Here is a 27820-nt window from a genome sequence, read left to right as displayed (position 1 = left end):
GAGATGTCCGGAGATAGCGAAGCGGGGTCACAGGGCACGGTCAGTGCAGCTGGTTGACCCGGCGTAGATCACAGTCGTCGGACGGATTCCGGCGGGAGGGGTGACAGCGCGTTCAGCGCACTCCAGTGGCAGGCAATGACAGGGGTGCAGGCAACCTAGCCCGGGGACAGAGAGCGGCTCCGGACGGAGCAGGGCTCTCACGGGGTAAAGGCAGGCAAGCTACTGAGTGTCACGGCCCTAGGAGGGGGCGATGAGGGGCGCAGTCTCTTTCCAGCGGGATGCACACACGGCTCGACTTGGAGGACGAGCAAAAGCACAGAGAACCCACTAGTCCTGGGGTTCAGTTCAGGGGGCAAGCTCAGATCAAGCCCTTGGAGAATGTTCAAGCACAAAGTAGCAAAGTCTTTTCAGCAAGTCTTTTTCCTCTCCTCTCTCAGCAAGGCAAGCAGCAGGCCAGTCCTTCCAGCGTCGTCTTCTCCTTCTAGTCGGGCAGAGGTCCTTTGTGGTAAACAGGATTCTGATTTGCAAGGAGCAGGGCTCCTACTTTTATACCACATTTCTTTTGTTCTTTCAGGCCAGGGGGGCCTTCGCATAGTCGATCTCAGTCCTGAGCACTTTGTTGGGGGTACTCTGACTTCTGCTTTCAGCGTGAGGGGCAGGCACATCAGCCGCTCCACAGGAGGTGGAGCCGGCATTCAGGGGACAAGTACTTTCAGGATCACCTTGTGGACAGCGCTTCGCCCGTCCGGGGCCAGGTGCAGGCTGAGTCATCAGTCGCTCCCCAGGGGGCGGAGCCAGCTTTGTGGTGGTGGAGCACTGCCCTATTCAGAGTCCAAGGGGCACCCCCACCTCCCACCAAGGTGCTCTCCTGCCATTCGCTACCTGTCATCCCCCCAGCCCTGTCACTCACATAGCCCAGACAGTCAGATACACGCACAGCAGTGGCGGGCTGAGATGGTTAAGCGAGTAAATACGGACTTTCTAAAAAGTAGTATTTACAAACCCAGGATAGTAAAATAAATTCGACTACAAGAAGTATTTTATCATTCCGAGTTCAGGCATACTAAACATATCTCTCTACCATGTTCCCTGAGCCTGCTGGGATTATAGGATGTAATAATTCCAGCAGCTCATCTGGCCTAAGGGGAGCAGGTAGCCTTGCAATAGTGAGCCACGAAGATGGCGGTGATTCACTATTAGGACAGGCCTCACAACCAGGGCCTGTCCTACCTTACACCTACAACGCACCCTGCCCGCGGGCCTACCATAGGGGTGACTAACATGAGGCTAAGGGAAGGTTCTGGGGGCTGGCAAGTGTGTGCACTTGCCCAGCTAGCGTGACAGTACGGGACTGCACGCGGGGTCGGCAGTGGCAGACCCAGGACACATTTTACCTGGCCGCTGGTGTGGGTGGCGCAACCAGCGCTGCAGCCCACTAGCGGCCTTGGCATTCACAAGCCCTGGCACTCCGGGTGCACTTTACTGGGGACTGACAGTGAATCCAATAAATCAATCATGTATACCAATGATGAACACTTTATCTTAGGGAGCACTTGCGTTGCGGCACGGATTAGCCGTGGCGCAGCGCCCTGAGCGGACAACACCAGAAAAACAATCGAGGCACACCATCAAAAGTGGAAGGGAAACTCACGCCAAGGTGCCAGGTCTAACACCCAGCAGTTGCATGAAAACTCTGGCTGGTACTGTTTGGTTGGGCTGAAACTGTAGTACCAAGGACTGAATCTTGTGAATTCTGGCTGCATTGGGAGAGGCTAGAGCTTTTAGAGTGTTAACAGCAGCTCCTAGATAAGACTGCATCTGTGCAGGACACAGTTAAGACTTTTGTGCATTGATGATGAAGCCAAACTGATGAAGTAAGTGTATTGTTGTCCGAGTGTGTTGCAGACAGGTTTGGTAAGTGCTGGCTTTGATGAGCCAGTCGTCTAGGTAGGGGAAGACATGAATACATTGTCTTCTGAGAAGACCAGCTACTACTGCTAGACATTTGGTAGATACTCTGGGAGCAGTGGTGACTCCAAACGGAAGTACTTTGAACTGGTAATGCCTGCCGGCTATCACAAATCTGAGGTATTTGAGATTAGCTGGATGAATTGGAATGTAACAATATGCATCTTTTAAGTCTAGAGTAGACCTAAAATCGCCTTGCTGTAGAAGAGGAAGTACCTGTTGAAGGGTCACCATGTGCAAGTGCTCTGACAGTATGTATCGGTTCAACTCTCTCAGATCTAGAATAGATCTTAGTGGCCTGTCCTTTTTGGGGATGAGTGTAGAGAGAATAGACTCCTCAACCTTGATACTGAAGTGGAACTGGTTCTATAGCTCCTTTTAGTAAGAAAGATTGCACCTCTTCCTCGAGCACTAGCAGATGGTCTGGTGACAGTTTGTGAAAACGAGGTAGAATATTTGGAGCATTGGTGGTAAGCTCCAGGCAATAACCATGCTGTATAATTCCAAGTACCCATTTGTCGGTTGTTATAGATTCCCACAGGTGTGGAATAATCGGAGGGAAGCGGGGGGATGTCGCTGCTTATTAGGGGAAGGGGAGTTACAGGGTGTGGTGTTTTTACCCCTACCTTTAGAACTGTTTGTTACCCTTGTAAGAGAAAGTGTTTTGATCTGAGGTTGTTGGCTTGGACCCTCACCAGTAAAAAAAAAACAAAAGAAGCATCAAAAGGAACCTCTGAAGGAGACTGAAGAGCTCCCATAGACTTGCCAACTTCAGTGTACTTTTTCATTTTTTCTAGCACTTGATAAGCTTCAGGACCAAAAAGATGTTATCAAAAGGTGGATTTAAAATTACTTGTTGAACTTCAGGTTTAAACCCAGAAATCCGTAACCAGGCATGCCTCCTGAGTAAAACGCTAGTATTTATTTCCCTAGCTGTGGTGTCAGCAGCATCTACAGCACACCTTATGGAAGAGTTGGAAATTCATTTACCTTCCTGGACTAAATCTTGAGCTTTGGCTTGATTCTCCTCTGGGAGAAATTGTAGTAATTGCTCCATTTCATCCCAGTGCGCTCTATCGTATCAGGCTAGAATGCCCTGCCAGTTAGCAATGCGCTAGTGATTGGCCGCTTGTGCAGCTATGCGTTTGCCACAAGCATCAATGAGTTTTGACTCAATCTGGGAGAGCAACATCCCCCGAAGTTTGAGAATAAGCTCGCTTACGAGCATTAGATATTGCTAAAGAGTCAAGGGGTAACTGGCATTTAATAAACATTGGGGAAGGTTTATATTTCTTGTCGACTCTAAGAGTGCCTCGGGCACGTCCTCGGTCTTTAAAAATTTCGTCTGCGTGCCTCATCATACCTTTGAGCATAGGGAGTGTGTGGCGCGACCTGTGTGTGGAACCTAAAGTCTCAAATAGAAAGTCCTCGTCTAAGGATTCTTTGTGGAGCTCCACCCCATGGTATTGTGTAGCCCTGGCAATGAGTTCTTGATAAGAGAAATTGCCATCAGGTGCAGATGGCTTGGCAGGGTAAAGGTCAGGATCATTATCCATTGGAGGGTCAAATGCATAATCAGTCCATGGATCCCCTGGTAAGTGTGTCTCCCTCATCCGTATCGTCTCCTCCATGGGGAGATAATGGAGAGTGATGAGGTGTAATATGTAAAGGATGTAAAATTGGGGAGGAGGGAGGAGAAAGAGGTGATGGTAGTGGATGAAAAAAGGGCTTGTACTAACATTTTTCTTTTTCAAAGGGATTTTAGAATGACTATCATCATCAGAAAGCTTGTGCTTGGATGGTGTCTTGGCATGAATATGTCCAGTGTCAGGATTAATATAGAGTTTCTTTTGCTTTGGATCTGGTTTGGATGGAACAATGTCTATTTTTGGATCGAAAGGTACTGACTGGGGCTTCTTTAGTTTCCGTTACCGAAGATTTTGGAGCCAAGATGGAGTGACCAAAGATTGTTTTTCGGTGTCGAAGGTTTCGGCTCCGATAAGACTTTGTGCTTGGAAACTGAAGGTTTTGGCTCCGAAGAGGCTTTAGGCCGACTCGGTCCCAAGCCGGAAGGCTAGACAGTATGTTTTGGTGCCGAGCCATGAGGTGAAGAGTCAGAAACATTGTCTCATTCCCGACCTTGGCCAGAAGGCAAAGGTGGTGCTGAGGCCCTAGATTTGTGAGGGCTGGGTGGATGGCGCAAGGGTTTTTCTGTACTCATGTCATCCTGTCCCTGCGGCACATCGTTGATGTTGAGGTCTATCTCCAACTCTGAACCAGAATCAGACACTTCGAAGTCTCATTCTTCCTTGGGCGCTGTGAGCTCGGGTTCATCATGCTCGGAGTCTTCGCCGAAGATATCCAGCGTGTTGTTGAAATGCTGGCGCTGCATCTCCCGACATCGAGCCCAACGATCTCGGGAGAGTTTTCTTGGATCGAAAGAGTTCCATGCGTCGCAGTCTTGTTCTCTGTGCTCTGGATAAAAGCACAAGTTACACATCTGGTGCAAATCGGTATGCAGGAATGTGACGTGGCACAGAGGGCAGAATTTAAATGGAGTCCGGTCAATTCGAGAAGAGCCGGACCAACGCGGTTAGGCCCGAAGGCCGCCCACAAACCTTTCCGTTTGGAAATAGAGATTGCGTTGACCAAATCGAAACGCAAAGAAGTGGGAAACGCGTTTGAAACAATACCATCTAGAGTAGAGTGGATTACGCACCGAGAGGAACCAGAGAAACGATTCAGAACCGGAGTGAAACAATACACGGCCGAACTCGATGGCAGAAAAATAAACAATCTAACAATGGAGTCGATGACAATGCGCACTATCACCGAAAGGAGTAGTCACTGTCCCTAGTGACTGGAAAGACTTCTTCAAAGACAAAAACAACTTGCAAACATCCGGACCCAACACTAGATGGCAGGCGTATGCAAAGCATGCGATCTACAGCTCACATGCCCCGAACAGGAGCTTTCTAGTTTCACTGTGACAACAGAAAACAGCTTTCCATCTTTAACAACGAAATTTAGGAACCAGCTGACATCTACGAATAACAAAAGCAAAAAACAAACAGCAAATATTTTTACAACTCTTAAAGTAAATACTAAAAATGTCAAGGAAGAGGCTGTAATAAAAGAGATGACCACATTACAGCGAACACCAGCTTACCTTACATTTCCAGCCATTTGTTGGTACGGAGTCCATAATCGGTTGTAAACAAAAGGTATGATACCCCTTATCGCATGTGTCACACACCAACATCATGTTATCTTCTCCAGATTGCCTAAAATAAAACAATACCGTTTCAAAATTCACCTACATAATTCAACCGTTTTAACTGATGTTTCAGTGTATGATTGTTTCTTTGGGGACACATGATGTACTTCTTTCACAGATGTCCACTCTGAATGTGAGAAAGACCAGGGTGGGTCATATCCTCAAAGGAAAAACTCTAACTGGAAAAGGTAATCCGGAGTTAAAATGACAAAACCACACCATCTCTCATTTAATATTTAATGCTAAGAAATTTCACACTACCGTGATTAGCTTATTCTTTAATGACATTGCACGCAGCATTTGCAGCAATACCCAGAATCTGTGATTGTTCTTTGTTCAAGCAGGTAAAGGAAAAATAAGATAAAATTAAAGACAAACGTTTCATTCAAATGGTTCATAAATCACACCAAAAAGTTTCACCTTCTTCAATCACTATATTTTGTGCTTTGCACCAAGGTTGTAGTTGACAATTCTTCCAGCAATTTTAAAGTTTCCACATACGTGTACTTCATCAGTGAAAGAAATAGGAAAACCGTGAAGCAACTCTCAAGAAAGAAAAAGTTACTTATATGTAACACCATATAACTGATTAGTCCCACCCAGATGCTAGATCACGTAACAAACTGACAAAACAGATAGAACCTCAAAATAAAACAAAAAAAATTTGCATATGAAACTGAAACACTTGCTACACATCTTCCAACTTTTAAAACTAAATGTAAAAAAAACTGAACAAACGGCATAAAATTAGGAAAATAGGTTAAAAATGTGTACAGCATTTTCTATCTGCTTGTAAAACTGTTCTGAGATCATGTGTTAAAGAATTTTAATACAGGATATCTTTCTCAAGAAGTATACCTTTCAAATAAGATCTTACACATAATTCCAAAGTAATCCAAATGATCCGGACTATAAACTGAACACATCCTGTGGTAAGAGTCTGCACCATTTACCAACACTGAAACTATCATTATATATTGTTCTAAAGTCATAGTTACAAGCACACAATGCTCAAAACCCTCAATTAGTGGATTTATTTTTATATACTGTACGCTACCTCTCCTTTACCGTCTTAGTTGGCATGTTAAACTTATCAAAATCATTTTTATTTCCAAACCAAGATTTACATTTTCAAAATTTGGACAGGCCTGGGAGTATAAAACATGTAACCAGCCTCTTTCTAGGAAATTACACAATTAGTCATAATAGTATGCCACTCTATCTCAGATGTGGGGGAAATGATTGTACAAAAACAACACTAATGCTAAAAAGCAAATGTCATACAATACTTCAGCTTCCAAGATCCTTTACATAAATTGCTACCCCATATGCTAAAAAGCAAATGTCATGCAATACTTCAGTTCCCAAGATCCTTTACATAGCATGCTACCCTATATGTGTAGCGACAAAGCCCACTAGTTAATAAAACTCAAACTGCAGCCATGTTAAGAACATTTATAGCTTATACTGTGCAAGCAATAAGCAATCATTTCATGGATGCTGGAATTGAGAACCTCATCACCTAGGTACCCTAACACCACAATGTGCTTTTGAAAAAAAAAATCCTCAAGAATCCTGATAGTTGTGACTGGTGTGCCAAATCAGGTTATTTACGCCCTTAAAAGCAAGGCAGAGAACATAATAAACACACATGGCCTATTCTACATTCGAAAACGAACTAAACTCTGCAACGCACAGTGACTGTGTATTCTGACACTCCTTCCAGTAGGAAAAATAGTAGGGGGAATAAGCCATAACTGTAGCCAGGTGTCATTTCCTTTTTAATTATTATTATTAGAAGTTATTAAATAAAAAAATCAAAAGAGATGCGTCGTTTTCGGGCTTAAGAGGTCTCATTGCTTAGATTAATAGACAAGAAAAAAATGCATTTGCTGAATGGAGACAGACTGGAGAACACAGGGTGGAATGACGGTCCTACATATTTATCAGCTCATAATTCAGTTTTAAAAGCACCCATTACTACTAACAAAAACACACAACGCTTAGTTAAGTGCCAAGACAAAAAGCTATTGCCACCCATATTCCTTGGTAGAAGCCAAAAGAGACAATCCACACAGAAAGGAGGTCCTCACTTTCAAATCATGAAGCAGTGGGAAAGCCAAAGACTGTACCCCCTTCTGAAACTTGAACTTTTTGGTTAACTTTGCAAGGGGTTATTTGATTTTCACTTTTCTTCTTTGGTCTGGCTTTGTTGTGTCCATGCAGCCAGTTGCATATCCATGCACTGGAAAGGCTAGCATAGGATCTCGTAAATGGGTCAGAAAACGGAAACGGCCACAGGGCCATACCACCTCTTTGTCAATCTTTTTAATGTTCCTCCATAGCAGCAAGTATAGCAGCAAGATTCTCTTCCAAAAGATGTGGCGCTTACTAAAGGCAAAGACTGAGAAGTAGGTTATAATGAGATAATGGTTATGAGATCTGGCAGGAGGGCAGAGTAGGAATTTATCGCTGACTAAGAATGCTATACTTGCCTAGCTAACACATTTTAAGAACTGATGAAACCGCAGCAAAAGATATCAGATCAATGGAGGATGAACAATCACATTATTCCTAAAAGAGTTCAAGATCCTCACCTTGCCGATTCACAAAACATAAAGAGCGTAGGACCCTCATCCAAGTACAGATACACCAATTTGTGTTGGTCAAGTTTTTATGGATTTAAAGTTTAACATACGAAGCATAATGAGAACTTAAGTGAAAAATGGGAGTCTGTGCTGGTGGCAGGATGTGCACGTGTCTACATTTTAACAGAAACATTTGGACGTTGTATAAAGGCAACAAAAGTAATCTATAGGAAAAGTATGAAAATATACTAAAAACAAAGAAACAACCTTTTGCTAACTTACTTGCAGTTCTGGCACACTTTACAGTCTGGACACTGCCAGCCTGCTCGTTTTAAAGGTGTTACTGCAACATCCAGGCACATCCCGTGGTAATGCTGGCCACAGGTAGTACAAAATAGCTGGTCTGAGAGATCCCCAAAGCTGTCGCATACAGCACAGTTTGCATCTTCCTTTGCTGAAATTGATTACAAATGTGCAATAAGTCTCATTAATAGCACAAAAATGCATTAACAGACAGTGATTTTCAGCTTCCATCAATCATTTGCACTTTCATGTCGCACATTTGTTGTGGAAACAGCAGCAGTAAACTCAGCCATCAGCTAAACACGGAGGGGCATAGGTCGAGGCAACTGTTTTGGATGGAAATGAACAGAGAGGTACAATAAGGGCACTCGATCAGGGGAATCCAATGACAACACATCAATATCACAAGTTTGTGCTAGCTAAAATGTACCTAGGTATACCTACTGCAGCCCAGCCTACTACACTCCAGTTTTATTTATGTACGGTAATGAGGCATATCTTTCATCTTGAGGACACTAAGGTATTGCACAGAAATTAGACTTATGTGCTGCTTCAAGTAGTGTTAATTTATTTTTTCGTTTACATTCTTTTGCATTTTACCGGACTGATAATTATGCCACTTTTAAGCTGATGCAGTTCACTCTTCGAGATTTCATGTACATACATCTGAAACGATTCTTGTGTGATTTGTTTGACTTTTCTACTGTTGCATTACTAGGTTTCCATTTGGTAACACGTGCCTGGGAGCTTTAGCAAGGCTTTTAATTTGTCCTCAACTGTCCCCAGGATTTGTTTTGTTCATTAACAGTAGACAGATGTCATGTCCTGGACGGAAAATCCTAGAAACCCATGGTTTACTCATGTAAACAATATTTTGTGTGACATACACTGTGCTTACACCTGGAAGACTACTGACCATTTAACTAAACCTTTACAAATGTTTACCAAGAATAACTAGCTATTGGTCATGGAAGCCTAGGAAAAACGGATCAATGGCCACCAACTAAAGACAGTCTCAACTCTGCTGATAATAGTATTCAAAATTGAGAACCTTGTACTTACGAATGAGCTGGTTTTACACCACTAAGTGGCCTAAAATATGAGGCTGCATGCAGTCTGTAGATGTGGTAACATTTCTGACAAAAACACAGCGTTTGTTTTAAACAAAGTTTGCAAATATGAATCTGCTCTGATACTTTTAGTATCCACAACGGCTGTGATCCAAAATGTAGTTGCACAATCCATATAGCAGGTTGGTAGGCCATGAAAAGAGAAAACAATACATCCTAGCAAGTAACTTTGATATTTTTAGGAACTTAAGGTAAGCTGCATAACGATTTTAGTAGAATTAGATTTATAGAAGCAAAAAGCCTATGAATTTCTTTACAGTTGGGAAGCCCTTCTTAAGATACACTTCAATCTGGTGTACTTCTAGTACATTCATATTTGCATTAGAGGTGGCATTGAATAAATATTTCTTTTTCCAAATAGTGTGTAGAATTTCATGCGTTGTTTATGGCCTATCTATAGCTTATAAACATGGGCACTGGAATTATCCCATAGGAAGGAACACAAATATGCAGAAGGGTTAACTAAGTTATATGCCGCAATGCAGCACATTTTGTTTTGCAATATTACGTCAATATTTAGTCATTTTCACAATGTTTACACTATCTGGGCAGAGGGTGAACTTCATTTTAACACCGAAAATCAGCATTAAGCAAAAGAAAGCTGACCTGTCACTCTGTGACAAAAGGCCTGCCAATGCATAGCCACATTTTTAGTAACTCTTGATCCATTTGAGCTTGAAACTATTCTTGTTAAAAATCTGCAAGCTATTCAGAAGATGATGGCTTATGTGATAAGTGCTTCAAATTCATAATTATGCGGAAAACGCTGCTGAATGAAATACTTCCAGTGGGCTTGGTTATAACAGACCAATACATTTAAAAATATGTATATTAACACCTCTAATTCCTTTCTGATGCCATGTTCTCGACCTCCCCACCGGTCTGTTCCTCTCACCAAAAATTCGGAAACATCGGTCTTTTTCCCAATTCTATTAAAGGCTCAAGAACCGTGCTCAACTCCCTTGAAGAATATACATTTGCTCCTTATAAATCAAAGGCCATCTCAGGGGATGTAATAATCTTGGTGGTGTTAGACAGTTCTAACATTTCTGAATCCTTACTTGACACTGGCTTTGGTAGCAGAACAAGTGGAAAAGTTTAACTAGTTTGCACAGCCCAAACAATCTGACACAAGGGCATAAACTATTTAAACGTCAAAGTGACTTCTAAGATTCAGAACTAATTCATTTGCCAAGCCCACAAAATATACACATTTGATAAATATATCTGAAAACATTTACCATATGCTTTATAGACATTAAGCACTAGACTTTAAACTTAACTATTAAATGCAATTACTTTCCCACTTAAGTTAACTCTTTATGCAGGGTACTCTAGCTGATATGTTCCGGAAGTTCTCAAGGTAGTTTCTCATTATTCCGTTAAATAATTTTAGGAACACATTTTAAGAACAGATTTTAAGGAACAAATGTAACATCACTTCATAAGTATGTTGCATCTGCATATCAAGCTTTCATGGAGTATGTTGTGGATAGGCAAACAATGATTTGATGGTACAAAAAGTGCCGCATTCAGAACGTGAATTACCCATGATTTTCTTAAGTTCACATAGCATGGCCATAGAAACATTACATGCAGGTTTTTTTTCAATCTAATGGAGAATTCAACATTCAAGAGGATTAAACCCATAGCACAGAAGAAACCAGCCAACTTCCCTACTGACCATTCACCTTGAAAGTAATTATAGGTGACAGAACATTTCCTAAAATCACCCTACTTGTTCTCATTCGGATTTTCAATGGACCACGAACTAGCATGTCTGGCCTGACCTACAGTGATTGAGATAAAATGGCAGTTCATTAGTAGCTGCCAAAGTAAACCCATATAAATCGAGTAAAACTCTCCAGATTTATTAGGTTTTTCACCACTCATTCTGTCAGAAATGAGTGTGTCTGTGGCAAGTTGGCAATCTAGAGCATTACCCACAGCTTTGCATAGTGTCACATCATGATCAAATGAGGTATGATCAGTTTCACAATAGAGGCTGTTCTTCTCGCCATCCTCAGAGGTACTTACATGTGTATGTTTACAGCTGCTACTAAGTGGATCACCAGTGTGTATACATCACCAAATAGCTCTCAACACCTGCTAACCAACAGTGGCTTAACAGAGGTGCCCCCGAATTGTGCCAGGCTATAAATGTTAGCATTTAGAAAAAAGTACTAAAGCAGTTAAAGGTCATCTTTTGGTCTTCATGCTCAACCCTCATCTAATATTAAGAAACATTTTATGCATCTGCCAGTATGATTTTGTACTGATAAACAAATGATTTCCTAGCTGCATATGCCAGATTTCAGTAACACTGAGTAAGTAAATAAGTTTGACAGGACTGCAGAAGCACACATCCTCTTCTCAACTTTCCTGGTGCCGCAAAACATCACCACTACACCAATACATCGGACCTCAACAGGATTTTCTCTGCACATGGAACAGATCAAATGGTGAACTGCCAATGCGACAATGTAAGAACATAACTTGAAGCAATCTATACAATCACACAATTACTTTAAGCTCATAAATATGCAATATACATTTTCTTGTTTATCAATATATAATGTTATCCCTTTTTTAAAGCTCCTGCCATCTAGGTCAGGACATCCTACTATGCCATAGCAAGCCTTTGTAGCAACTTTCTAAAATTACTGACAAGAATTAGAATGAGACATGCCTACATACCTTTTAGAAAACTATTAACTCAAAAGTTCCCACACATTATCTTGTTTCTGCCTAAAATTATGTTGAGAACTAGGTTAAAAAAAACGAGTGAGATGCATAGATCCCGGTCTAATTTGGCTAGGTCGAAGGTAATTCGATTCCCTGCCCAACCGCCACTATGACACGCTAAGTCTGCTTTTGTAATTGCATTTTTATTTATTTAATTGATACTGTACACAAATTGCCAGAAGAAGTCGGCCTCCAAGGGGCAGTGCAAACTATACCATTGAATCCACGTTTGTCAGACAAATGTGGGTGTAAACCTCAGACGTAGGTAAGCAAGAACAAAAATAGTTCTGTTTCTAACAAGTGCACGGTTATGATCTGGTTGAAAAGAATTAGTAGGCTGAACAAGCTGATCACAAAGAGACGCCTTAATCAAATTAGACATTAGACAGCCCTCCACGTCAGGAATAATGTGTTTAAGTTGTTCCAAATACTGGGATCCAGCTTATCAGTGTTCAGTCTTAGGCACACACTAGCTTTTAGAAGTAATTGAATTAATGGAAAACGAAGGAAATGCATCCTCTTAAAAAGAAGTGGGTTGTAGAAGATGATCAATCACATAAAACATGCACAAAAATGACAGCCTACTTACATCTTTCAGGAGCCTGGTCAATGTGTTCGGGACAAAGAAGGGAAAAATGACTGAAATCCTGGAAGGTACCAGCTCCAGCTGCACATGGGTAATGGTAAGTATGCAGGCATTTCTCACCACAACACCGAATAGTGGCTCCAAGGTGCTTACAATACGCACAACGCTAAAAACACAATGCAAAAAAGAATTGCATGTTTAACAGAGGGACAAGATACAGGGTTCTTACACACAGACTTTTATATACCGATTTAAATGTTAAGACAATCATTTGTAGGGCCATGCAGAGAGAACTACATAAACAATACATTACTATAGGTTTGTGTTACTTTGACTTACTATTCATTAGTGTGATTTATATGCATTCTATAAAATATGAGACAAAAACGATACTATCAAAAATCAACTGAAAACAAGTGGTTTTTAAATCCATTTGGAACAACCACCATTAACTCAGCAGACCTTGTGCACACATCCAGCTTTAACTGAATGTATGTAGCACTGAATTTTCTCAAGACGCAAGTTTTATTTCATTGCAATATTTGCAGGACATGCGCGCAACAGTTATTTGAAAGCAGTTTATATAGATTGAATTAATTGGTAACTCACTGTACAAAAGGTAGTCACCTACCTGCCACACATCTTTTCCTACTGTATAAAGTAGAAAGTAATGAGCCAATGACGGAACTGAAGCTATACTGTAGAGGACACCGCAGGGTGACCGGTGGTGCCCATAAGATAAAAGCTGCAATGCACTAAATATTAATTGATATTAATGTTCTGTTGCCTTTACAGTACATTGTCACTTTCACATTCTACTCATTTGAGCCAGGAATGCCACTAAAAGCAACTTTATTAATGTGCCAACATGGTGCACCTAGATCACATTGTGAACACCCCTCCGTGTTCACCAATGCGCTCTACACTAAAAAGCAATTTCAAAGTCATCAAGCTATACCTCAATGACTCCTAAAGTTGTGAGTGTAAGCGATGTTAGGATGCTCTAAAATCCGCTAATTTTACAACCCAAGCATATACTGATAATCTTGCTATATTGTTAGTACATCGCATTGTCATCAATATCAGGGTGAGAAGTTCTGGCAATAAGCATTCAAAACCAATGGTGTGGACAGGAATTCTGGTCCTTGGAATAAACACAGCATTCAAATTAAACTTTAATGTTTAAGTGTCACCAGTGTAAAGGAACACGGAATCTAATGCTGTGTCTGTTGTGCTGTTCTGTGAATTTGGTCAGAAGGCCCAATAGTGGGCTGCCTGGCTTGAATAGATAAAGTAGTAAGCATTATATTTTTAAAAGAGCTACCCTGAAAGAATCTTGCTTTTATATTGAGTCCCCAAACATTACTACTACTCTGCCATCAATGGATCAGATGAACATTAGTACTAGCAAATAAAATATATTGTGCGCAAAATCTTCTCTTGTAGACAAACGGCAGCTCTAAAGGCATGTAGAGCGATTTTAAAAGCTTTGCTAGCACCTGGATTACTTGGATTATTCTACATAAATACGACTGTTCCCTTCAACAGACTCATTTTAAAGTATATAACCAGAACAGTGTTTGAGAAAACATTCCTCCTGCCAATACTTGTATCGGAGCTGTTAAATCAGCTATTTGAGACACTTGCCATTTATAGTGTGGCCTCTTGAAGATGTGGTAGGTGAATAGGTCTTAAACAATAACACACTATCTTGGGAGTTCAGACCCCATAAAAGCCAAGTATACCAGATACTCAAAACACTATTCAACTAGTAGTGCCACATCTAGGCCATCTTCTTATTTGAAATGAAAACTGTAAACATCTTAAACAATGTTAGAACTGTCAGATCTAGGGTGGTCTACCCGTTTTTTTGTTGCCCTTGTTGCCTCATTTTTTCCGCCATCTTTTTGTTGGCCCTAGGTCTCTGGGCGCCTTACCACTGCTAAACAGTTCTGAGGTGCAGGTGCTCTCTCCTAACAACATGGGTGCCACAGGCCCCTGCTACTGCGGAGTGGCCATTGCATACACACACTAGTGGTTAGGAGCAGGCTGGGACATTCTGATACAGTATCTTTTTCCATCCCGCCTTTTTGTCAGATAGACTATTATGTGGAAGCTCCAGGAACCTTCCAGCCCTGGGAGGGATTATGCTTTGCCGCCTTTGCAGGAGGGTCACCTGACCTGGGGGTATAAGAGGAAAGGAGGGACACCTGACTAGTCAGTTGGGGCACCACTGGACCTGGGGGAACCTCTGCCGGAGCGTAGGTGGTTGGGCCTAGGGGAGAAACCTACACTACTGGGACTGACTGAGTCTAGGCCCTGCTGTACCCAAGTTAGATGAGGGACTCTGCCTGCCTGCTGATCTTGCCTGGTGAGGGGGCAACCCAGGGGACCATCTCCAGTGTGCAGCAGGAACCCACCCTGCCTCTGATGCCTGCCTGCTTATCTTGCCTGGTGAGGGGGCAACCCAGGGGACCATCTCCAGTGTGCCGCAGGAACCCACCCTGCCTCTGATGCCTGCCAACTCAACCCCCTATTCCCCCTCTAATAAGCCTACTAGGGGGACCTGCCATCTCCTTTCCCCCTAAGACGAGTGCTGACCTGGACGGTCGCTGTGGGCCCTCCACGAACTGCAGGTAAAGCGATGTGATCCCCAAGCACTGTGCTGCCGGAACTGGGCCCCTGAGAGAAAAGCCGTCTGCTGTGGCGCGCTGTGCTTTAAGCGCCGTGTGCCCCAAGCGCTGGATCAATCCCTCGCTGTGCTTCAAGTGCTGTGGCCCCCTAGCGCTGCACTGCCCGGACTGTGCCCCAGGAGGAGTAATTTTCCCCATACTACCCCAAGCGCCGTGTAGCCTCTAGGCGCCCTTGTGCTCAAACCTCGCTGGATTACTGCTGTACCCCTGCCTGGCATATCCTCTGAGCACAAGTGCCAGGAAGCGCGGTGGCCAGGACTGGAGCACGATGCCCGGTGCTGCCGCAGCTCGCGCCCTGGGCCCCAGATCATCTGTCCCCCCCCGCGCCATCGGGAGAAGCGCGTGTGGGGGCGACTCACCGCTGCTAGCTGGGCCTCCGCCAGAAAGCGCTGGGTCCTGGAGAAGCGCCGCGGCCCCGGCGCCGCTGAAGGTCCCCGCTGTGGCCCCCAGAGCCTGGGAGGGCCGCCGGGCGCGAGGCCTGGGAGTGTTCCCTTGCGGCGGACGTCATCGCCCACGTTGGAAGGTAGGCGCAGCCCCATTGGTTCCTGCAGCCGCGCCCCCCTGACAGCCGCCATCTGATTGGCCCCGCGCCTGGCCCCCAGAACGCCGCAATTCCATTGGCTCCCGGAAGGCCCGGAGCACCGACGCCCTGTTGGCCAGAACTAACGTGGGCTGCCCCGACTGTCCCCGGTGAGAGGGTGCAGCCTGGAACTGTGAGGAGGCCTCTCCCTTTCACCACGAGGGGGCCCTAGGGGATTCTGGCCTGAAAGAACCCGAGCTCATGCACCCTATGTGTTGCCTCATTGGAGAGGCCCCCAGAAGTGTGTCACCCGGATGGGTAATAGCTCAGGAAGGTTGCGTTGATTCCCTCTCTGCCTGGGTGATTTTAGGTCACATGCACGCTCTGAGGCTCCTAAATGAATGTGCATCTGTGCTGGAGCTAGAGTGGAGATAAGACTTCCCAGGAGAGTGTATGGAGGGTCACTCACACTAGGGTTATTTGAATGAGACAGCTGTTACCCTGAAGTTACCTATATTGGTCATTTGAAGGAAATAACTGTGACCCTGAAATTGCCTGCACGGGTTACCCGACTGAATTGTTTGCTGCCCTGAGTTCCCCCCGCATTATTCCCCTAAAGGAAGTTGCACCTGTGTTGGGGCTATAGTGAACTGCTTGTGGTGCTGTTTACTTCAAAGTATTTGTGCCTGGTTCATCTAAATGAATTAGTTGTTGCCCTGCTATTCACTGATTTATGTAACTGAATGAAATGGTTGTTGCTCTATGATTATCGGATGTAGTTACCCAGATGAGTTTACTGCTGCCTTGCTAAGTACCCGCATTATTCCTGAAATGAGTTGATTCACCCTGATTTGAAATAGATAAAGACTCTTGTTTTTACCAAACAACTTGGTGTGGTGTCCTTCATTGTGTGCGCGTCAGTGAGTCCCGGTGAGTGAGTGCTGCACAACCGCTTTACACATTGCCTTCGGGTGCCTTCCTACCTCGCGCCAAGCTACCACGTCTGGATTGGTGACCCCAGTTCTAACAAACAATATATGCATTCCCCAACTATAAAAGTTACTATATATCGCCAATGTTAACATCACAATCAGTACCTTCCAGCATTTAAAAAAGAAAAAAAGCCTATACATACCTCATTCTAAACGCAAAAGACCACAAACTAAAAGTATTCCAATTAAAAACGAGAACTGAAGCAGAGCGAATGATTACTAACTCACCCCCTGGTGCTTTAATAAGGTTGACATTTTGTGCCAGGCTGAATAAAAGAACTGTCAATATTCCTGCAGAAAACGAGTACAGGAAAAAATAATGAAAAGATGTGGAGTACAGCTCTTTGCATGTGGTGTCTCGCGTTCTTGGCCCTACCTGCCTTTCTAGCATGATGACCTTTCGGCTCCACCAGATGAGTGAGCTGATCCATCACAATATTCGAGGTCTGACAGGGAACAAACACTTCAAGCTGCTCTAGGAGCAGTCCACTGTGATGGATGCCCATTACCGCTTGCCTAATAACTCACAACCTCCTTACTTCATGTCAGACCTTTTTAAACTTTCAATAAAGCAAGCAACACAAAATAATATTTTATGTCGCTGGCTGACTGCACTACTCGTCATGTTACACAAGCGAACATCATCAGGAAAATCCAGGAGGAAAACTTACGTGACGGCAGGTTTTTTTATTTATATATAAAGATCTCTACTGATTTCACTGGGTAGTTTATCATCATAAGTATTATTGGTCATGTTTGTTCAACAGGGGAGAGGTGTGTTGTGCATATGCTATGCATGCGCTTAATATCCATTGAGCTCACATTGAAAGTAGAATGATGAGAAAGAGGGAGCTCTGTATCAGGTGAGAGAAGCAGCTGCCCGGCCTGGTCCTTGATGGTTTCTTAGTGTACCAATAAAGTATTTACTAAATGATCCATATGAACTGTGGAACCTGTCTTCTTGGAAGGGACAGTGCTCAACATGCGGCGATGAGTAGCTGGCTTGGGCAGGAAACGAGCCTAGAGCACCATCAAGCTATGAAGCTACTAACCAGGCTGGACCAACGGATACCACCATCCTAATTCTAAAAGATATGTGTTCTACTACACTGTAGTACAACTGTGAAGAAATGCAGAGACTATCACGAGGTACGGTGTTTTTAGCTGCTACTAAGTTATGATTATTGTAGACACTAGTTAGAGATTAGCTGCTTTTTTAAAGGATCGCATTTAGATGAGGAAATTGTAATAGAATTGTAAAAAGGAGGAGATCACCACAAGGAGGTTATGAGCGGTCACCAACAACATTGTGATACTGTGGATGCTCATGTAGATTGAGTTTTTTCTATTTTTATAATCGCATTGACCATTGCGAAAGGAGGGGTGGAGATCACTATCATTTTAACATGAGTGAATTTCTATTTACTGCTGGCTGTCTTAAGTACACAGCGACAGATCATACTAAAGTTCAGAGTGCAATGATTCCAAAGTTGTTGATAATGTTCACATAGAGGACTTCACGCCGTGCTCCTCCTTGCAGCCTAAGCATTGCTTAGTGCGGATGCTGTGACCTCATGTGAGAAGCCACCTTGCAATGTTGGATTGAGGCGTTAATTTAATCCGTCTGCGCCTTCATTGTTAAATATTTTGTTGTGGCTTTGAGTTCTACAGTCAAAGGAAGTGCACTTTTAGCAGGGTGGCAGCTTTTGCCCGATACTAAAACGGACTCTCTCAACTTACTAAATAAAGCTTATATCATTGCAGTTTGGATACCAAAGAACTATTTAAGTTCATTAGTTTAGTTTGCTATATTAGTTAGTGGTGATAGTTAATTGCCGTCTTTTTTTTCCCCTGTCCCCATGGAAAGTTTGTAGTGGCAGCATCAAGTATGTCCCAGCCACCTGCATTTATTTCGGAGGCTGGGAACTATTACTTCCATAGAAGCGCTGGAAAAGGTGTTGATACTTATCTAACAGCCATTAGTGACAAAAAGATTTCTCCAGCAAAGAGACAATGTGTATTGAACAAAATTTAGGAATAAATAAGATATATACATTTATATACACAGACACACACACACACACACACAGACACAGACACACACACACCTACATATATACACATGTGCACGAGTCTTGAAGAATGCAGAAGGTGAATGCGTTTATGCGGTGTTGGTAAAAATGCTGGAATGGCGCTTTGGGACTCTATCAACATTGTTTCGGAAAGGCAGAAGTTTTTAACGAGACACCAAGGGAATACTAAAAGAATGGGCAATTATGTGGCATCATTAAGGAAAACGGACAGGACATGTGAGTTTGTTGTGCTGACTGACTAGTTCATGGCGAGCTGGTGCACTGCACAGTGGGCAGGAGAAGTTATTGTCAAAAAAATCCTGTTCTCAAATAGGCAACTGCCATTGCAGAAAAAATGGAAACGAACATGGTTTCAATTAAACAGATGAAGGCAGTAGATAATGGTGTGGCAGAAGCTGCTAGGGTGAAAAAAAACTGGTCGGGAAGATAATTTCACACCATTCAAGTGGTACTTTTCTAGATAAGGAAATAAATGCAGTAGAGAACAAGTTTAAGTGTTACAAGTGTGGAAGCCTTACTGGATGAGAACAGTGGAATATGTTCTGGAAAGATTTCTCTATGCAGGAACTGTACTAGACCTAAACATTCTGCTCATGTGTCTAAAACATTCAAAGAGGAAGGTGTTGTGATGAAAGAATTACTTGAAGATAGAGTACAGTTCAAATCAGATCAAATTTGAGAGAGAGGTTATGGTGTCAATACAGCTCCTCACAGTAACCAGACCTCAATCCCGAGTGGTCGGGGGTAGAACCAATGTAGTTAGATTTTCCCCTATAAAGATCAAGTTCAAGGGCACAGAGTCTTATGTACAATACAAACAGAGGGGTTAATCTCCATGACTTGAGGCATCAATGCAACATAAGCATTACATTAAATCTCAAAGCCCCGCCCCCCCCGAGCAAGTTATGATGGTGGCACAATAATGGGAGGAAGAGGACAGTTTCAAGAAGTAGCCAAAGATTTTTGAAGAGAAGTTAGGTATGTTTATCAACTTCGAACTCAGGATGCGAATAGGCAACCCTTATCAAACACTTCTGTAGCCATGGCTACTCTAGGAGATGGCCAAACGTTTAGTGTAATTGATCTGTCATCTGCATGCCACCGGGTGATGCTGCAAGAGGAGCCAAGGCCACTGACATCCTTTGGAACACCTTTCCAGGCCTATGCCTTGACAGTGATGCTTTCTGGTCTAGGTTCTCATGAGAAAGATCTTGTAGCACGCAGATCATGTCATTATATTCCAGAATTATATACATGTGTATTGGAAAAACCGAGAGCAGCAGGACATGGCTTTGATGCTGGTGTTGCAGAAATTGAAGAGTTGTGGCATTACAGTCAAAGGTGAAAATGCCAGTTCTGGGTTTGTAATGTGTACTTCTTATGACATATGATCTCAGGTGATGGCATTAGTCCCAAGTGACATCTTTTAAGAATTGATCGGAAGACATACCAAATACACTAATTCCTGGAGGTAGCTGAAGAGTACTACAAGTTTGTGAAAAATAGAGGAGAATGTGTGTGGACTAAAGGTTTTCAAGAAGCGTTTGCTGTCATAAAGCATGAAATAACCAAGTTGCATATGCAAGGCCATTTCAATGTGTGTAAGAATACTGTGCTGACAGTTTATGCCAGTATGAGAAGCTTTGGTGCAGTATTCGTTCTAGTAGATTGTGGTGATTGTTTCAGCACACATTTCTTTGAGGTAGCGGATGCAAACTATTCTTTGAGTGTACATGTGCCATCTGCAATTTACTTTGTTTTCTTATGGGGAATATTGTTTGAAGCCAGAAGTAATCATCTGCCTCGCATCTACATCTTTCACGCAACAGAAGTGAAGGAACCACACGTTGCGTTAGTAGGTAGATGGAAAGGGTAGTAGAGTTCATTTTTAAGCCGATTACCTACCTGGGGCTAAAAAACAGACTGCCGGTTATCTATCATGGTTATCAATCAATAACCGCAATGCAATCGATGAAGGGTCGGTGGTCATGTAGGTGAGACAGCATGCCTTGGACAGATATGAATGGTAGGAAGCTGTAGAGGCAGCTAGTGTGTTGGTTAAAGTGAAAGATGTTGTTGTACATCACTGGCCAAACTACAGTAAGTTGATTGATGCTTTGAAACAGTATTTGACTATCAGGGGGGAGCGGTGTATACTGGATGGCATGTTGTGCAGAAATTAATTGGTACCTCTATAAAGGAGGAAGGCTAAATTGGGCAATTTAGCACCTATGTTACATTTAGATATGAATTTGACTAAGCATGGCTGAGAGGGATTTTCTGGCGATTAAGAAAGACTATTATGGAGAAGGGTAGAGAGGGATTGTGTGCAAAATATCTCTATAAACAAAAGAAAAGTGGTGAGACAGGATTGTTTGTCTCCAGTTGACATTCCTGCTGATCCATGGTCCAAAATGAACATGGACATTATGGGCCCATTTGATCTCTAGGCAACATTCAGAAAGTATAGTCTTTTAGTTGCTGGAACACAGTACTAAGTGGATGTCTGCAAAGTGTGTCAGTAATGCCACGACACAAACCATTCTTGAATTCCTGCAGGAGGAGTTCACAAGCAGTAATATTTCCAAGGTTAGATCTAATTTCTGTCCATTGAAAGGCAAGAGTTTAAGGACCTGGCCATCATTAGTCAAAGAAATGCCCTTAATGCTCTACAAGTCAAAGGGTTGGGTGAAATGATGGCAAAGATGATCAAAGATTGTGGCAAAGAGCAGTGGATTTATGACTACATTTGAAGGGTACTTGCGTGAAACTTTCTGGGCTGGTACTACTTTGCCAAATTGTGCATCTGGGATCTCGCCATTTGTCAGTTTGAAGGAGCGGATACCTGGAATGCAGTTGAGTCCAAATTGTCTAAGGAATGCATTGTGGAGTAGAGTGGAGGATAGATTGCATGTGTCTCACAGAAGTAGCAAGGTAAAGAGAGTGAAGGAATGCAAGGTGTGAGAAAATATTTGGTTTTATATTTTTTTCACAAACTTAGGTGTTTTCATCCAAATACCTTGGACCTTTCATGACCAAGGAGGTCACAAGGTATTTGATGGCCATGGATAATGGATATCTGGAGCATGTCCAGGTTGGTCAAGTTGAATTCTGAAAAAGTCCAAAGAGAACAAGGAGCTACACTGAAGATTCCAAAGTGTATGGACTCTTTGTGTTGCTGAAGGAAACCATTTTTAATTAAAGATTATAGTTTTTGCAACTGTATGGTTCAATTGTTATTCTTTGCCATCTGTGTGGTCATACACTGATGGTGTAGTAACCTTGCAATGCATCACCCTTAAGAACTTATACACTGAGGTGCATTGTTAAATGATTCTGTAGACATGCTAATTATAACACACTCATTATTTCTTCTCAGTCTGTAGCTTTTAGTAGAAGCGAATATGTGTTGCAGCTTATGCACTGCATTCTATCACAATCCAGTGTAGTCACCAGAAATAGAGAAGGATGCAGCAGAATAAAACTGTCTGAGTTGGAAGAAGCAACTCTCCGGCCTGGTCTTTGATGGCTGCTCAGTGTACCAATAAAGTATCTTCTCTATAATCTGTACACCTGTGGAACCTGCTACTTCAACGAAGGGACAGTAGTAACAGTCAACTGCTTAAGAAACTGGGTCCTTCGATTGGATCCAGCAGAAGTCATTGCATAAATATTTAAACAATTGCAACATTATGCTAATCCTCCAAAAATAATTTTCCTCTCTTATAAATGAAGTGCCCTTGTCCAGCACCTTCTATGACATAATACACATCACAAACATTATGCCAGTAGGTAGTTCTAGTTAGGACCTAGTTTCCATAACAAAAGCGTTTATTGACTTGCTTATAACTTTGGCGCCGTTTGACAAATCTTCACAAAATATTCCAAAAGAAATATCTTCCGGATTCTAGTTGTGCATAAAAAGTTTTAGGGTGATCTGTCAAGTGGGGGCCGAGGAAAAGGTAATTCCCATAGGGATTTTGAACATGATTACAGCCTGTACTGCTAAACGGAATTGCACCAAATTTGACAGAAAGCTAGCTTTTGGTTCAGAAAGAGCCCTTTTTGTGATTTGGTGTGAAACTGTTTAATAGTTTTTGGGATATTAAAGGAAAAATAAATTGGTATATCTGGGCGGAGCATAAGCACAGCTCTCATGGTAAGATCTGATTGGCTGTCAACCAAGAAATGCTTGCAGTCATCTTGGGACAAATATACATGATAGCACCCCATTAAAATGGATTGTAGTAAATGGCAGGTTTTGAGGGTCACAAAAAGGAAAACATATAAAGGGAGATAACAGATTTTAGTTCAATATGAATAATTTGTTGATGTTACCATACTCATTTTAGGAACTGTGGTGTGTTCTAAGGTGATTTTACCCTGTGAAAAACCTGCTGGGATTTCATGAATCATGTTTGAGAGAAACTGTTCTCTCTTGATTTTCCCATAGAGGTATGGAAGGTGCTCCAGAAGCTAAAATGAGAGCATATTTTCTGTAAATTCACACGATCTTTCTCAGTCATATGAGAAAGAAGTTTGACATTCTCAGTAAAACATGTACTTCCAACAGGAGCCACCTGAATCCATCTTTATTGAATCAAACTGGTAAAACCTAAAACATTTAATTTTAGAAAGGAACAAAAGAAGGGGGTTGTCATAGAAATGATAGTTAGTGCTGTAGAAAGAAAAATTAGGACTACGAGAAGTGAGTTCTCAAATATCTTCCTCTTCTATTTCATTAAACCATTCTGACATGCTGGCTGAAACATACACTTTCAACACCAGCAGCAGACTGCCAGTTAACTACGTGGTGATCAGCAGCTTTTGTACAGTGTTTTAATGAACAACTAGAGTGCTAACATTCTGAATTTATGCCAAAACTGTGGCACATCTGAACGGCATCTTGATGGAATCGAAGTGGAAAACTGAAAGCATTTTCTACTGAGGATACTGCAGTAAAAGAGGAAATTATGGAGATTCATAAAAAAATATGTCTGCCAAGATGGCCAACAGAGAAAGAAAGAGCCCAAATGTAGCTCAAGTATAACCCAATGGCAGAAGTGTGCAAAACACTTAATTATTTGTTGTTCTTCTGCAGTTTTATATAGCACAGACTTGACCATAAGGGACTGCAGTGCTTTACAGGAGCATCAGTTACATTACACAAGGACACATTCATTTTGGTTTTTAGGCATGGGGAGATTAAGTGATTTGCCCCGAAACAAAGGATGTCGAGTTGACAATGAAACTCAAACCTGGTTCCGCAGTTGCAAAGTCGGCAGCTCTGACCATAACGCCACATCCTCTCCCCTAAGTGTAACATATAATTAAATGAGCACTTGGATAAGAAAACCAAGATAGCAAATAATTTAAAGTGCTTTGTCGCTATTTGAGAACTCAGAAAATATGTCCTCATTTTAGATTTTTAGAGCAATAACTATAATTTTTATGGGAAAAAGACCATCTCAGTTTTATCATTTCTACATTAAATCCTTAAGCTATTACAGTTTTCATTACATCAAGATGACGTCAGGTGAGACACACTTTTGCAATAAATATAGAATGTTAGTAGTCTAGTTGTTCATTAGAATAGTGTTTGGAGGCAGAGGTTAGGGGCATGGACTCTGAGAATTGACAGCAGGGAGGAGGGTGCGGAGGCAACAAGTTGACCATGCTGGACAGGCGGGAGGGGCAGTGGCAGCACAATAGACCATGGAGGGCAGGGGCAACAAACCAACCATGCAGGACAGGCAAGAGAGGCTGTGACAATATCAGTTGTAGCAGTACAACCATACATGTCAACAGACCTGATTCAGGCAGGAGACTACCGATGTTTTTAAGTCCAAAGGGGCTTTATTTGATCTGTCTACAATCTCCTCTTTTTAACGCAATTCAAAGGGGAAAATCAATTCCCCAGGTTTCGTTTTCAAAATCTCCCTCTTACCAAGTTGAATCTGTTGGCAAGTACGGTACATTGGATGATAGAGGGCAGGAGGAATGGAAAAGTGACATGGACTTAGATAACAGAGGGCAGGAGGGAGATGGGCAGGGGCACCAAACTGACCTTACAGGGCGGGTGCCAAGGGTTGCAGCAGCACGATACATCACATAGGGCAAGTGGGAGGGCAGTGCAGCACAAGGGACCACGGATAGCAATAGAGAGGGGACAGGGCCATGTACAAGGACAAGAGATGGCAAAGAGGCAAGGGCAAAAAGCTGAATAATACCGGACAGACAGTTGCAGCATAAAGGACAATGAAGGGCAGGAGGGAGGGGGCAGGGGCATGACAACCGACCGAACAAGGCAGGACGGAATGGATAGGGGTCTGAAGAGGGAAAACGGAGGGCAGAAGCAGCAAGCTGACCATGGAGGGCAGGCAGAATGGGCACTGGAAGCACACCACCATGGAACAATGAGACTATAATGGAATACACACAGACAATGGAGGAAGGTGGAAAGGGGTCAGGGGCTGCAAGTTGACCACACAGGGCAGGTGAGAGGGGTTGTGGCAAAACAGAAGACAATGCATGGCAAGTGTGAGGCTTAGTGGCAGCACAACGGCCATAGTGGGCAAGTGAGAGGGGGCAGGGGCATGCACAAAGGACAATTGAAAAGGGAGAGGTAAGGGCTGGGCACAGAAAAGGGAGGGCAGGAGAAGGGGCTTCACAACAGACCACGCGAGCAGGCAGGGGGAGCAATTGCAGCACAACAGAGCATGGAGAGCAGAAGGGAGTGACAGCAAAATGAAGCATAGAGGACAGAAGGGAGGGGATAGGGGCATGGAACTCAGACAGACAGGGTAGTGGTGGCAGGGACAGGCGGCAGTCATCTGACCATGCTGGTAGGTGGGAGGGGCAGTGGCAGCACAACAGAACACTCAGAGGATAGGAGAGGCAGTGGCAGGTCCATGTAATATGGTGGGACAAAAGGAAAACACACAGACATCGAAAGGTGGGGGGAAGGAAAGTAGGCGCAGCAAGCTAAGCACAGAGGCTAAGCAGGAGGGCAATGATGGAGCATAGAATTGGTCAACGGAGGGCAGGAAGAGTGAGCGGGACACCAAGCTAAACAGAGGGCAGTGGCAGCACATCAGACCATACAGGGCAGGAGAGAGGGGGCTGGTGCATGGACTCGACAACAGAGGGTAAGGAGTACGGGGAAGGGGCAGTAAGCTAACAGTTCAGGGCAGGCAAAAGGGCAGTGGCAGAACAACGGCCACACAGGGCTGTCATGAGGGAACAGAGGTATGAACTTAGACAATGGATGGCAAGGAGGAGGGGGCGCAGGAATAGCAAGCTTGGGTGGGGGCAGCATAATGCCAGGCCCTGCATTCAACTTCCTCCCACCGTGCAGTGTGATAGGCATCTTACTCAACGTTAAAAAGAAAACCTAGAAATTCACTGGAAAAAAAAACAAAAGTTACAAGGACGTTCTAGTTAGGAATTAGACTTTATCTACGTTTTTTTTAATCACTGAAAAAACAAAGGTTACAGGGACGTTATAGTTGGGCTCAGATTTTACTAGTACAAAACCAGTGAAATTCAGCAGTTACAGATACCTGAGCTAACTATAACTTACGCCCCCGCAATGCACTACATGCCACAAACAGATGCTTATTGGGTAAGTAACATTCACCGTTTGATGGCATGTGTGGTTGTAGATACACATGCTTAGTTAGCATAGACTAAAAAGCAGTTCTCCCTGTAAGCAGCGATTAACATGTGCTTGGTGCATTTGTTTGAAATAAAGTAAGTAATACTGCTTGACCAACATTTGCCTGTTGTCTTGCCATAACATCTAAACAATAATGTTTTGTAAACGTATGTGGAGTAGTCCATGTAACTGATTTACATATGTCAGCTATGGAAACATTCCCTATAAATGCTACAGAAGCCCCTTTTTTGAGATTAGAATGAGCTTGTATTGGAATAGGTAGTGTTCTATTTGATTTAGCATAACATGTTTGGATACATTTAACTATTTAATGTGCAATACCAGATTTAGTAATTGCTTTACCCTTATGTTGTTTGGAAAATGACAAAAATGACGAAAAGATTGTGTTCTATCTATATAGAACATTAATGCTCTTTTGACATCTAAATGTATGTAACACTCTTTCAGCTACTGTTTCAGGTTGAGGGAAGAACACATGTAACTATGGATTGTGCCATGTGAAAATGCGATATTACTTTAGGCGAGAATCTAGGGTTAGTTCTTAAAACCACTTTGACTCTATGTACTTGAAAGAATGTTTCTTCGGGAAAATATATATATTTTTTTTAATATTCTTTATTCATTTTATACTCAGACAACATACAGCATTAAAAAAACCGCATAGTAAAGTACATATTGTAGTACATCTCCATTTGCATTATAGTGCCCACTAGGCGGGTGGCGAATCACCATATCCAACATTTCAGGTACTCAATAACGACATTAACTCACTTCAGAGGCAGTCAATAAATGTTGCTATACGAAACTGTAAAAAAACATGATATAAAAAATAAACATACCACCTAACTAGTGTGCCTGTCCTATGGTCATCATAAATATGTTACCGCTAAATGTGTTGCTAATGTGAAGTGCGAACTACCAGGGTCCTGCTGTGTTGGGTGCCATAATGGGAGTAGAATAGTGGAAGAGTTATACAGTGCGGATGCCGTGATATGCGTAGGCACAGACGGGCCAAGTCGAAAATGTGGGATAGCTGTGTCTATTTGCCATATCTGCGTATGTGTAGCCCAGCGCTCCACTCGTGTATGTGCCTTAGTGTGGGTGCTCGGGGTATCTTAGGTGTGGCATCCGGTTGAGACGTTGGTGCTACTGATACATCACCCATTATCGTGTGCATCGCGGAGGCTAGCTTCTATAGTGGTTACGTATTGTTGCCAGTCTACAGGTTGCGCCCAAGACGTAGGGCG

The 27820-nt window shown here is 42.9% G+C and overlaps 1 protein-coding gene across 9 annotated transcripts in view; it reads right to left on the bottom strand.

Annotated features, from left to right (window-relative positions):
• The window catches only part of KMT2C (lysine methyltransferase 2C), a 1736691-nt gene that overhangs the window by 1350082 nt on the left and 358789 nt on the right, over positions 1 to 27820 (bottom strand). For all 9 annotated transcript variants that reach the window (XM_085632007.1, XM_085632012.1, XM_085632004.1 and 6 more), the window contains exons 7-9: positions 12601 to 12763; positions 8116 to 8287; positions 5138 to 5252 (exon numbers count right to left, since the gene is read on the bottom strand). In XM_085632007.1, coding sequence (XP_085488133.1) covers positions 5138 to 5252; positions 8116 to 8287; positions 12601 to 12763 — 450 coding nt within the window. The remainder of the gene's footprint in view (positions 1 to 5137; positions 5253 to 8115; positions 8288 to 12600; positions 12764 to 27820) is intronic.

The sequence above is a fragment of the Triturus cristatus genome, chromosome 10, assembly GCF_964204655.1.
Source record: "Triturus cristatus chromosome 10, aTriCri1.1, whole genome shotgun sequence".
Lineage (NCBI taxonomy): Eukaryota > Metazoa > Chordata > Amphibia > Caudata > Salamandridae > Triturus > Triturus cristatus.
Note: the sequence above shows the minus strand (reverse complement) of the source record. Positions and strands in the feature narration are given on the sequence as shown.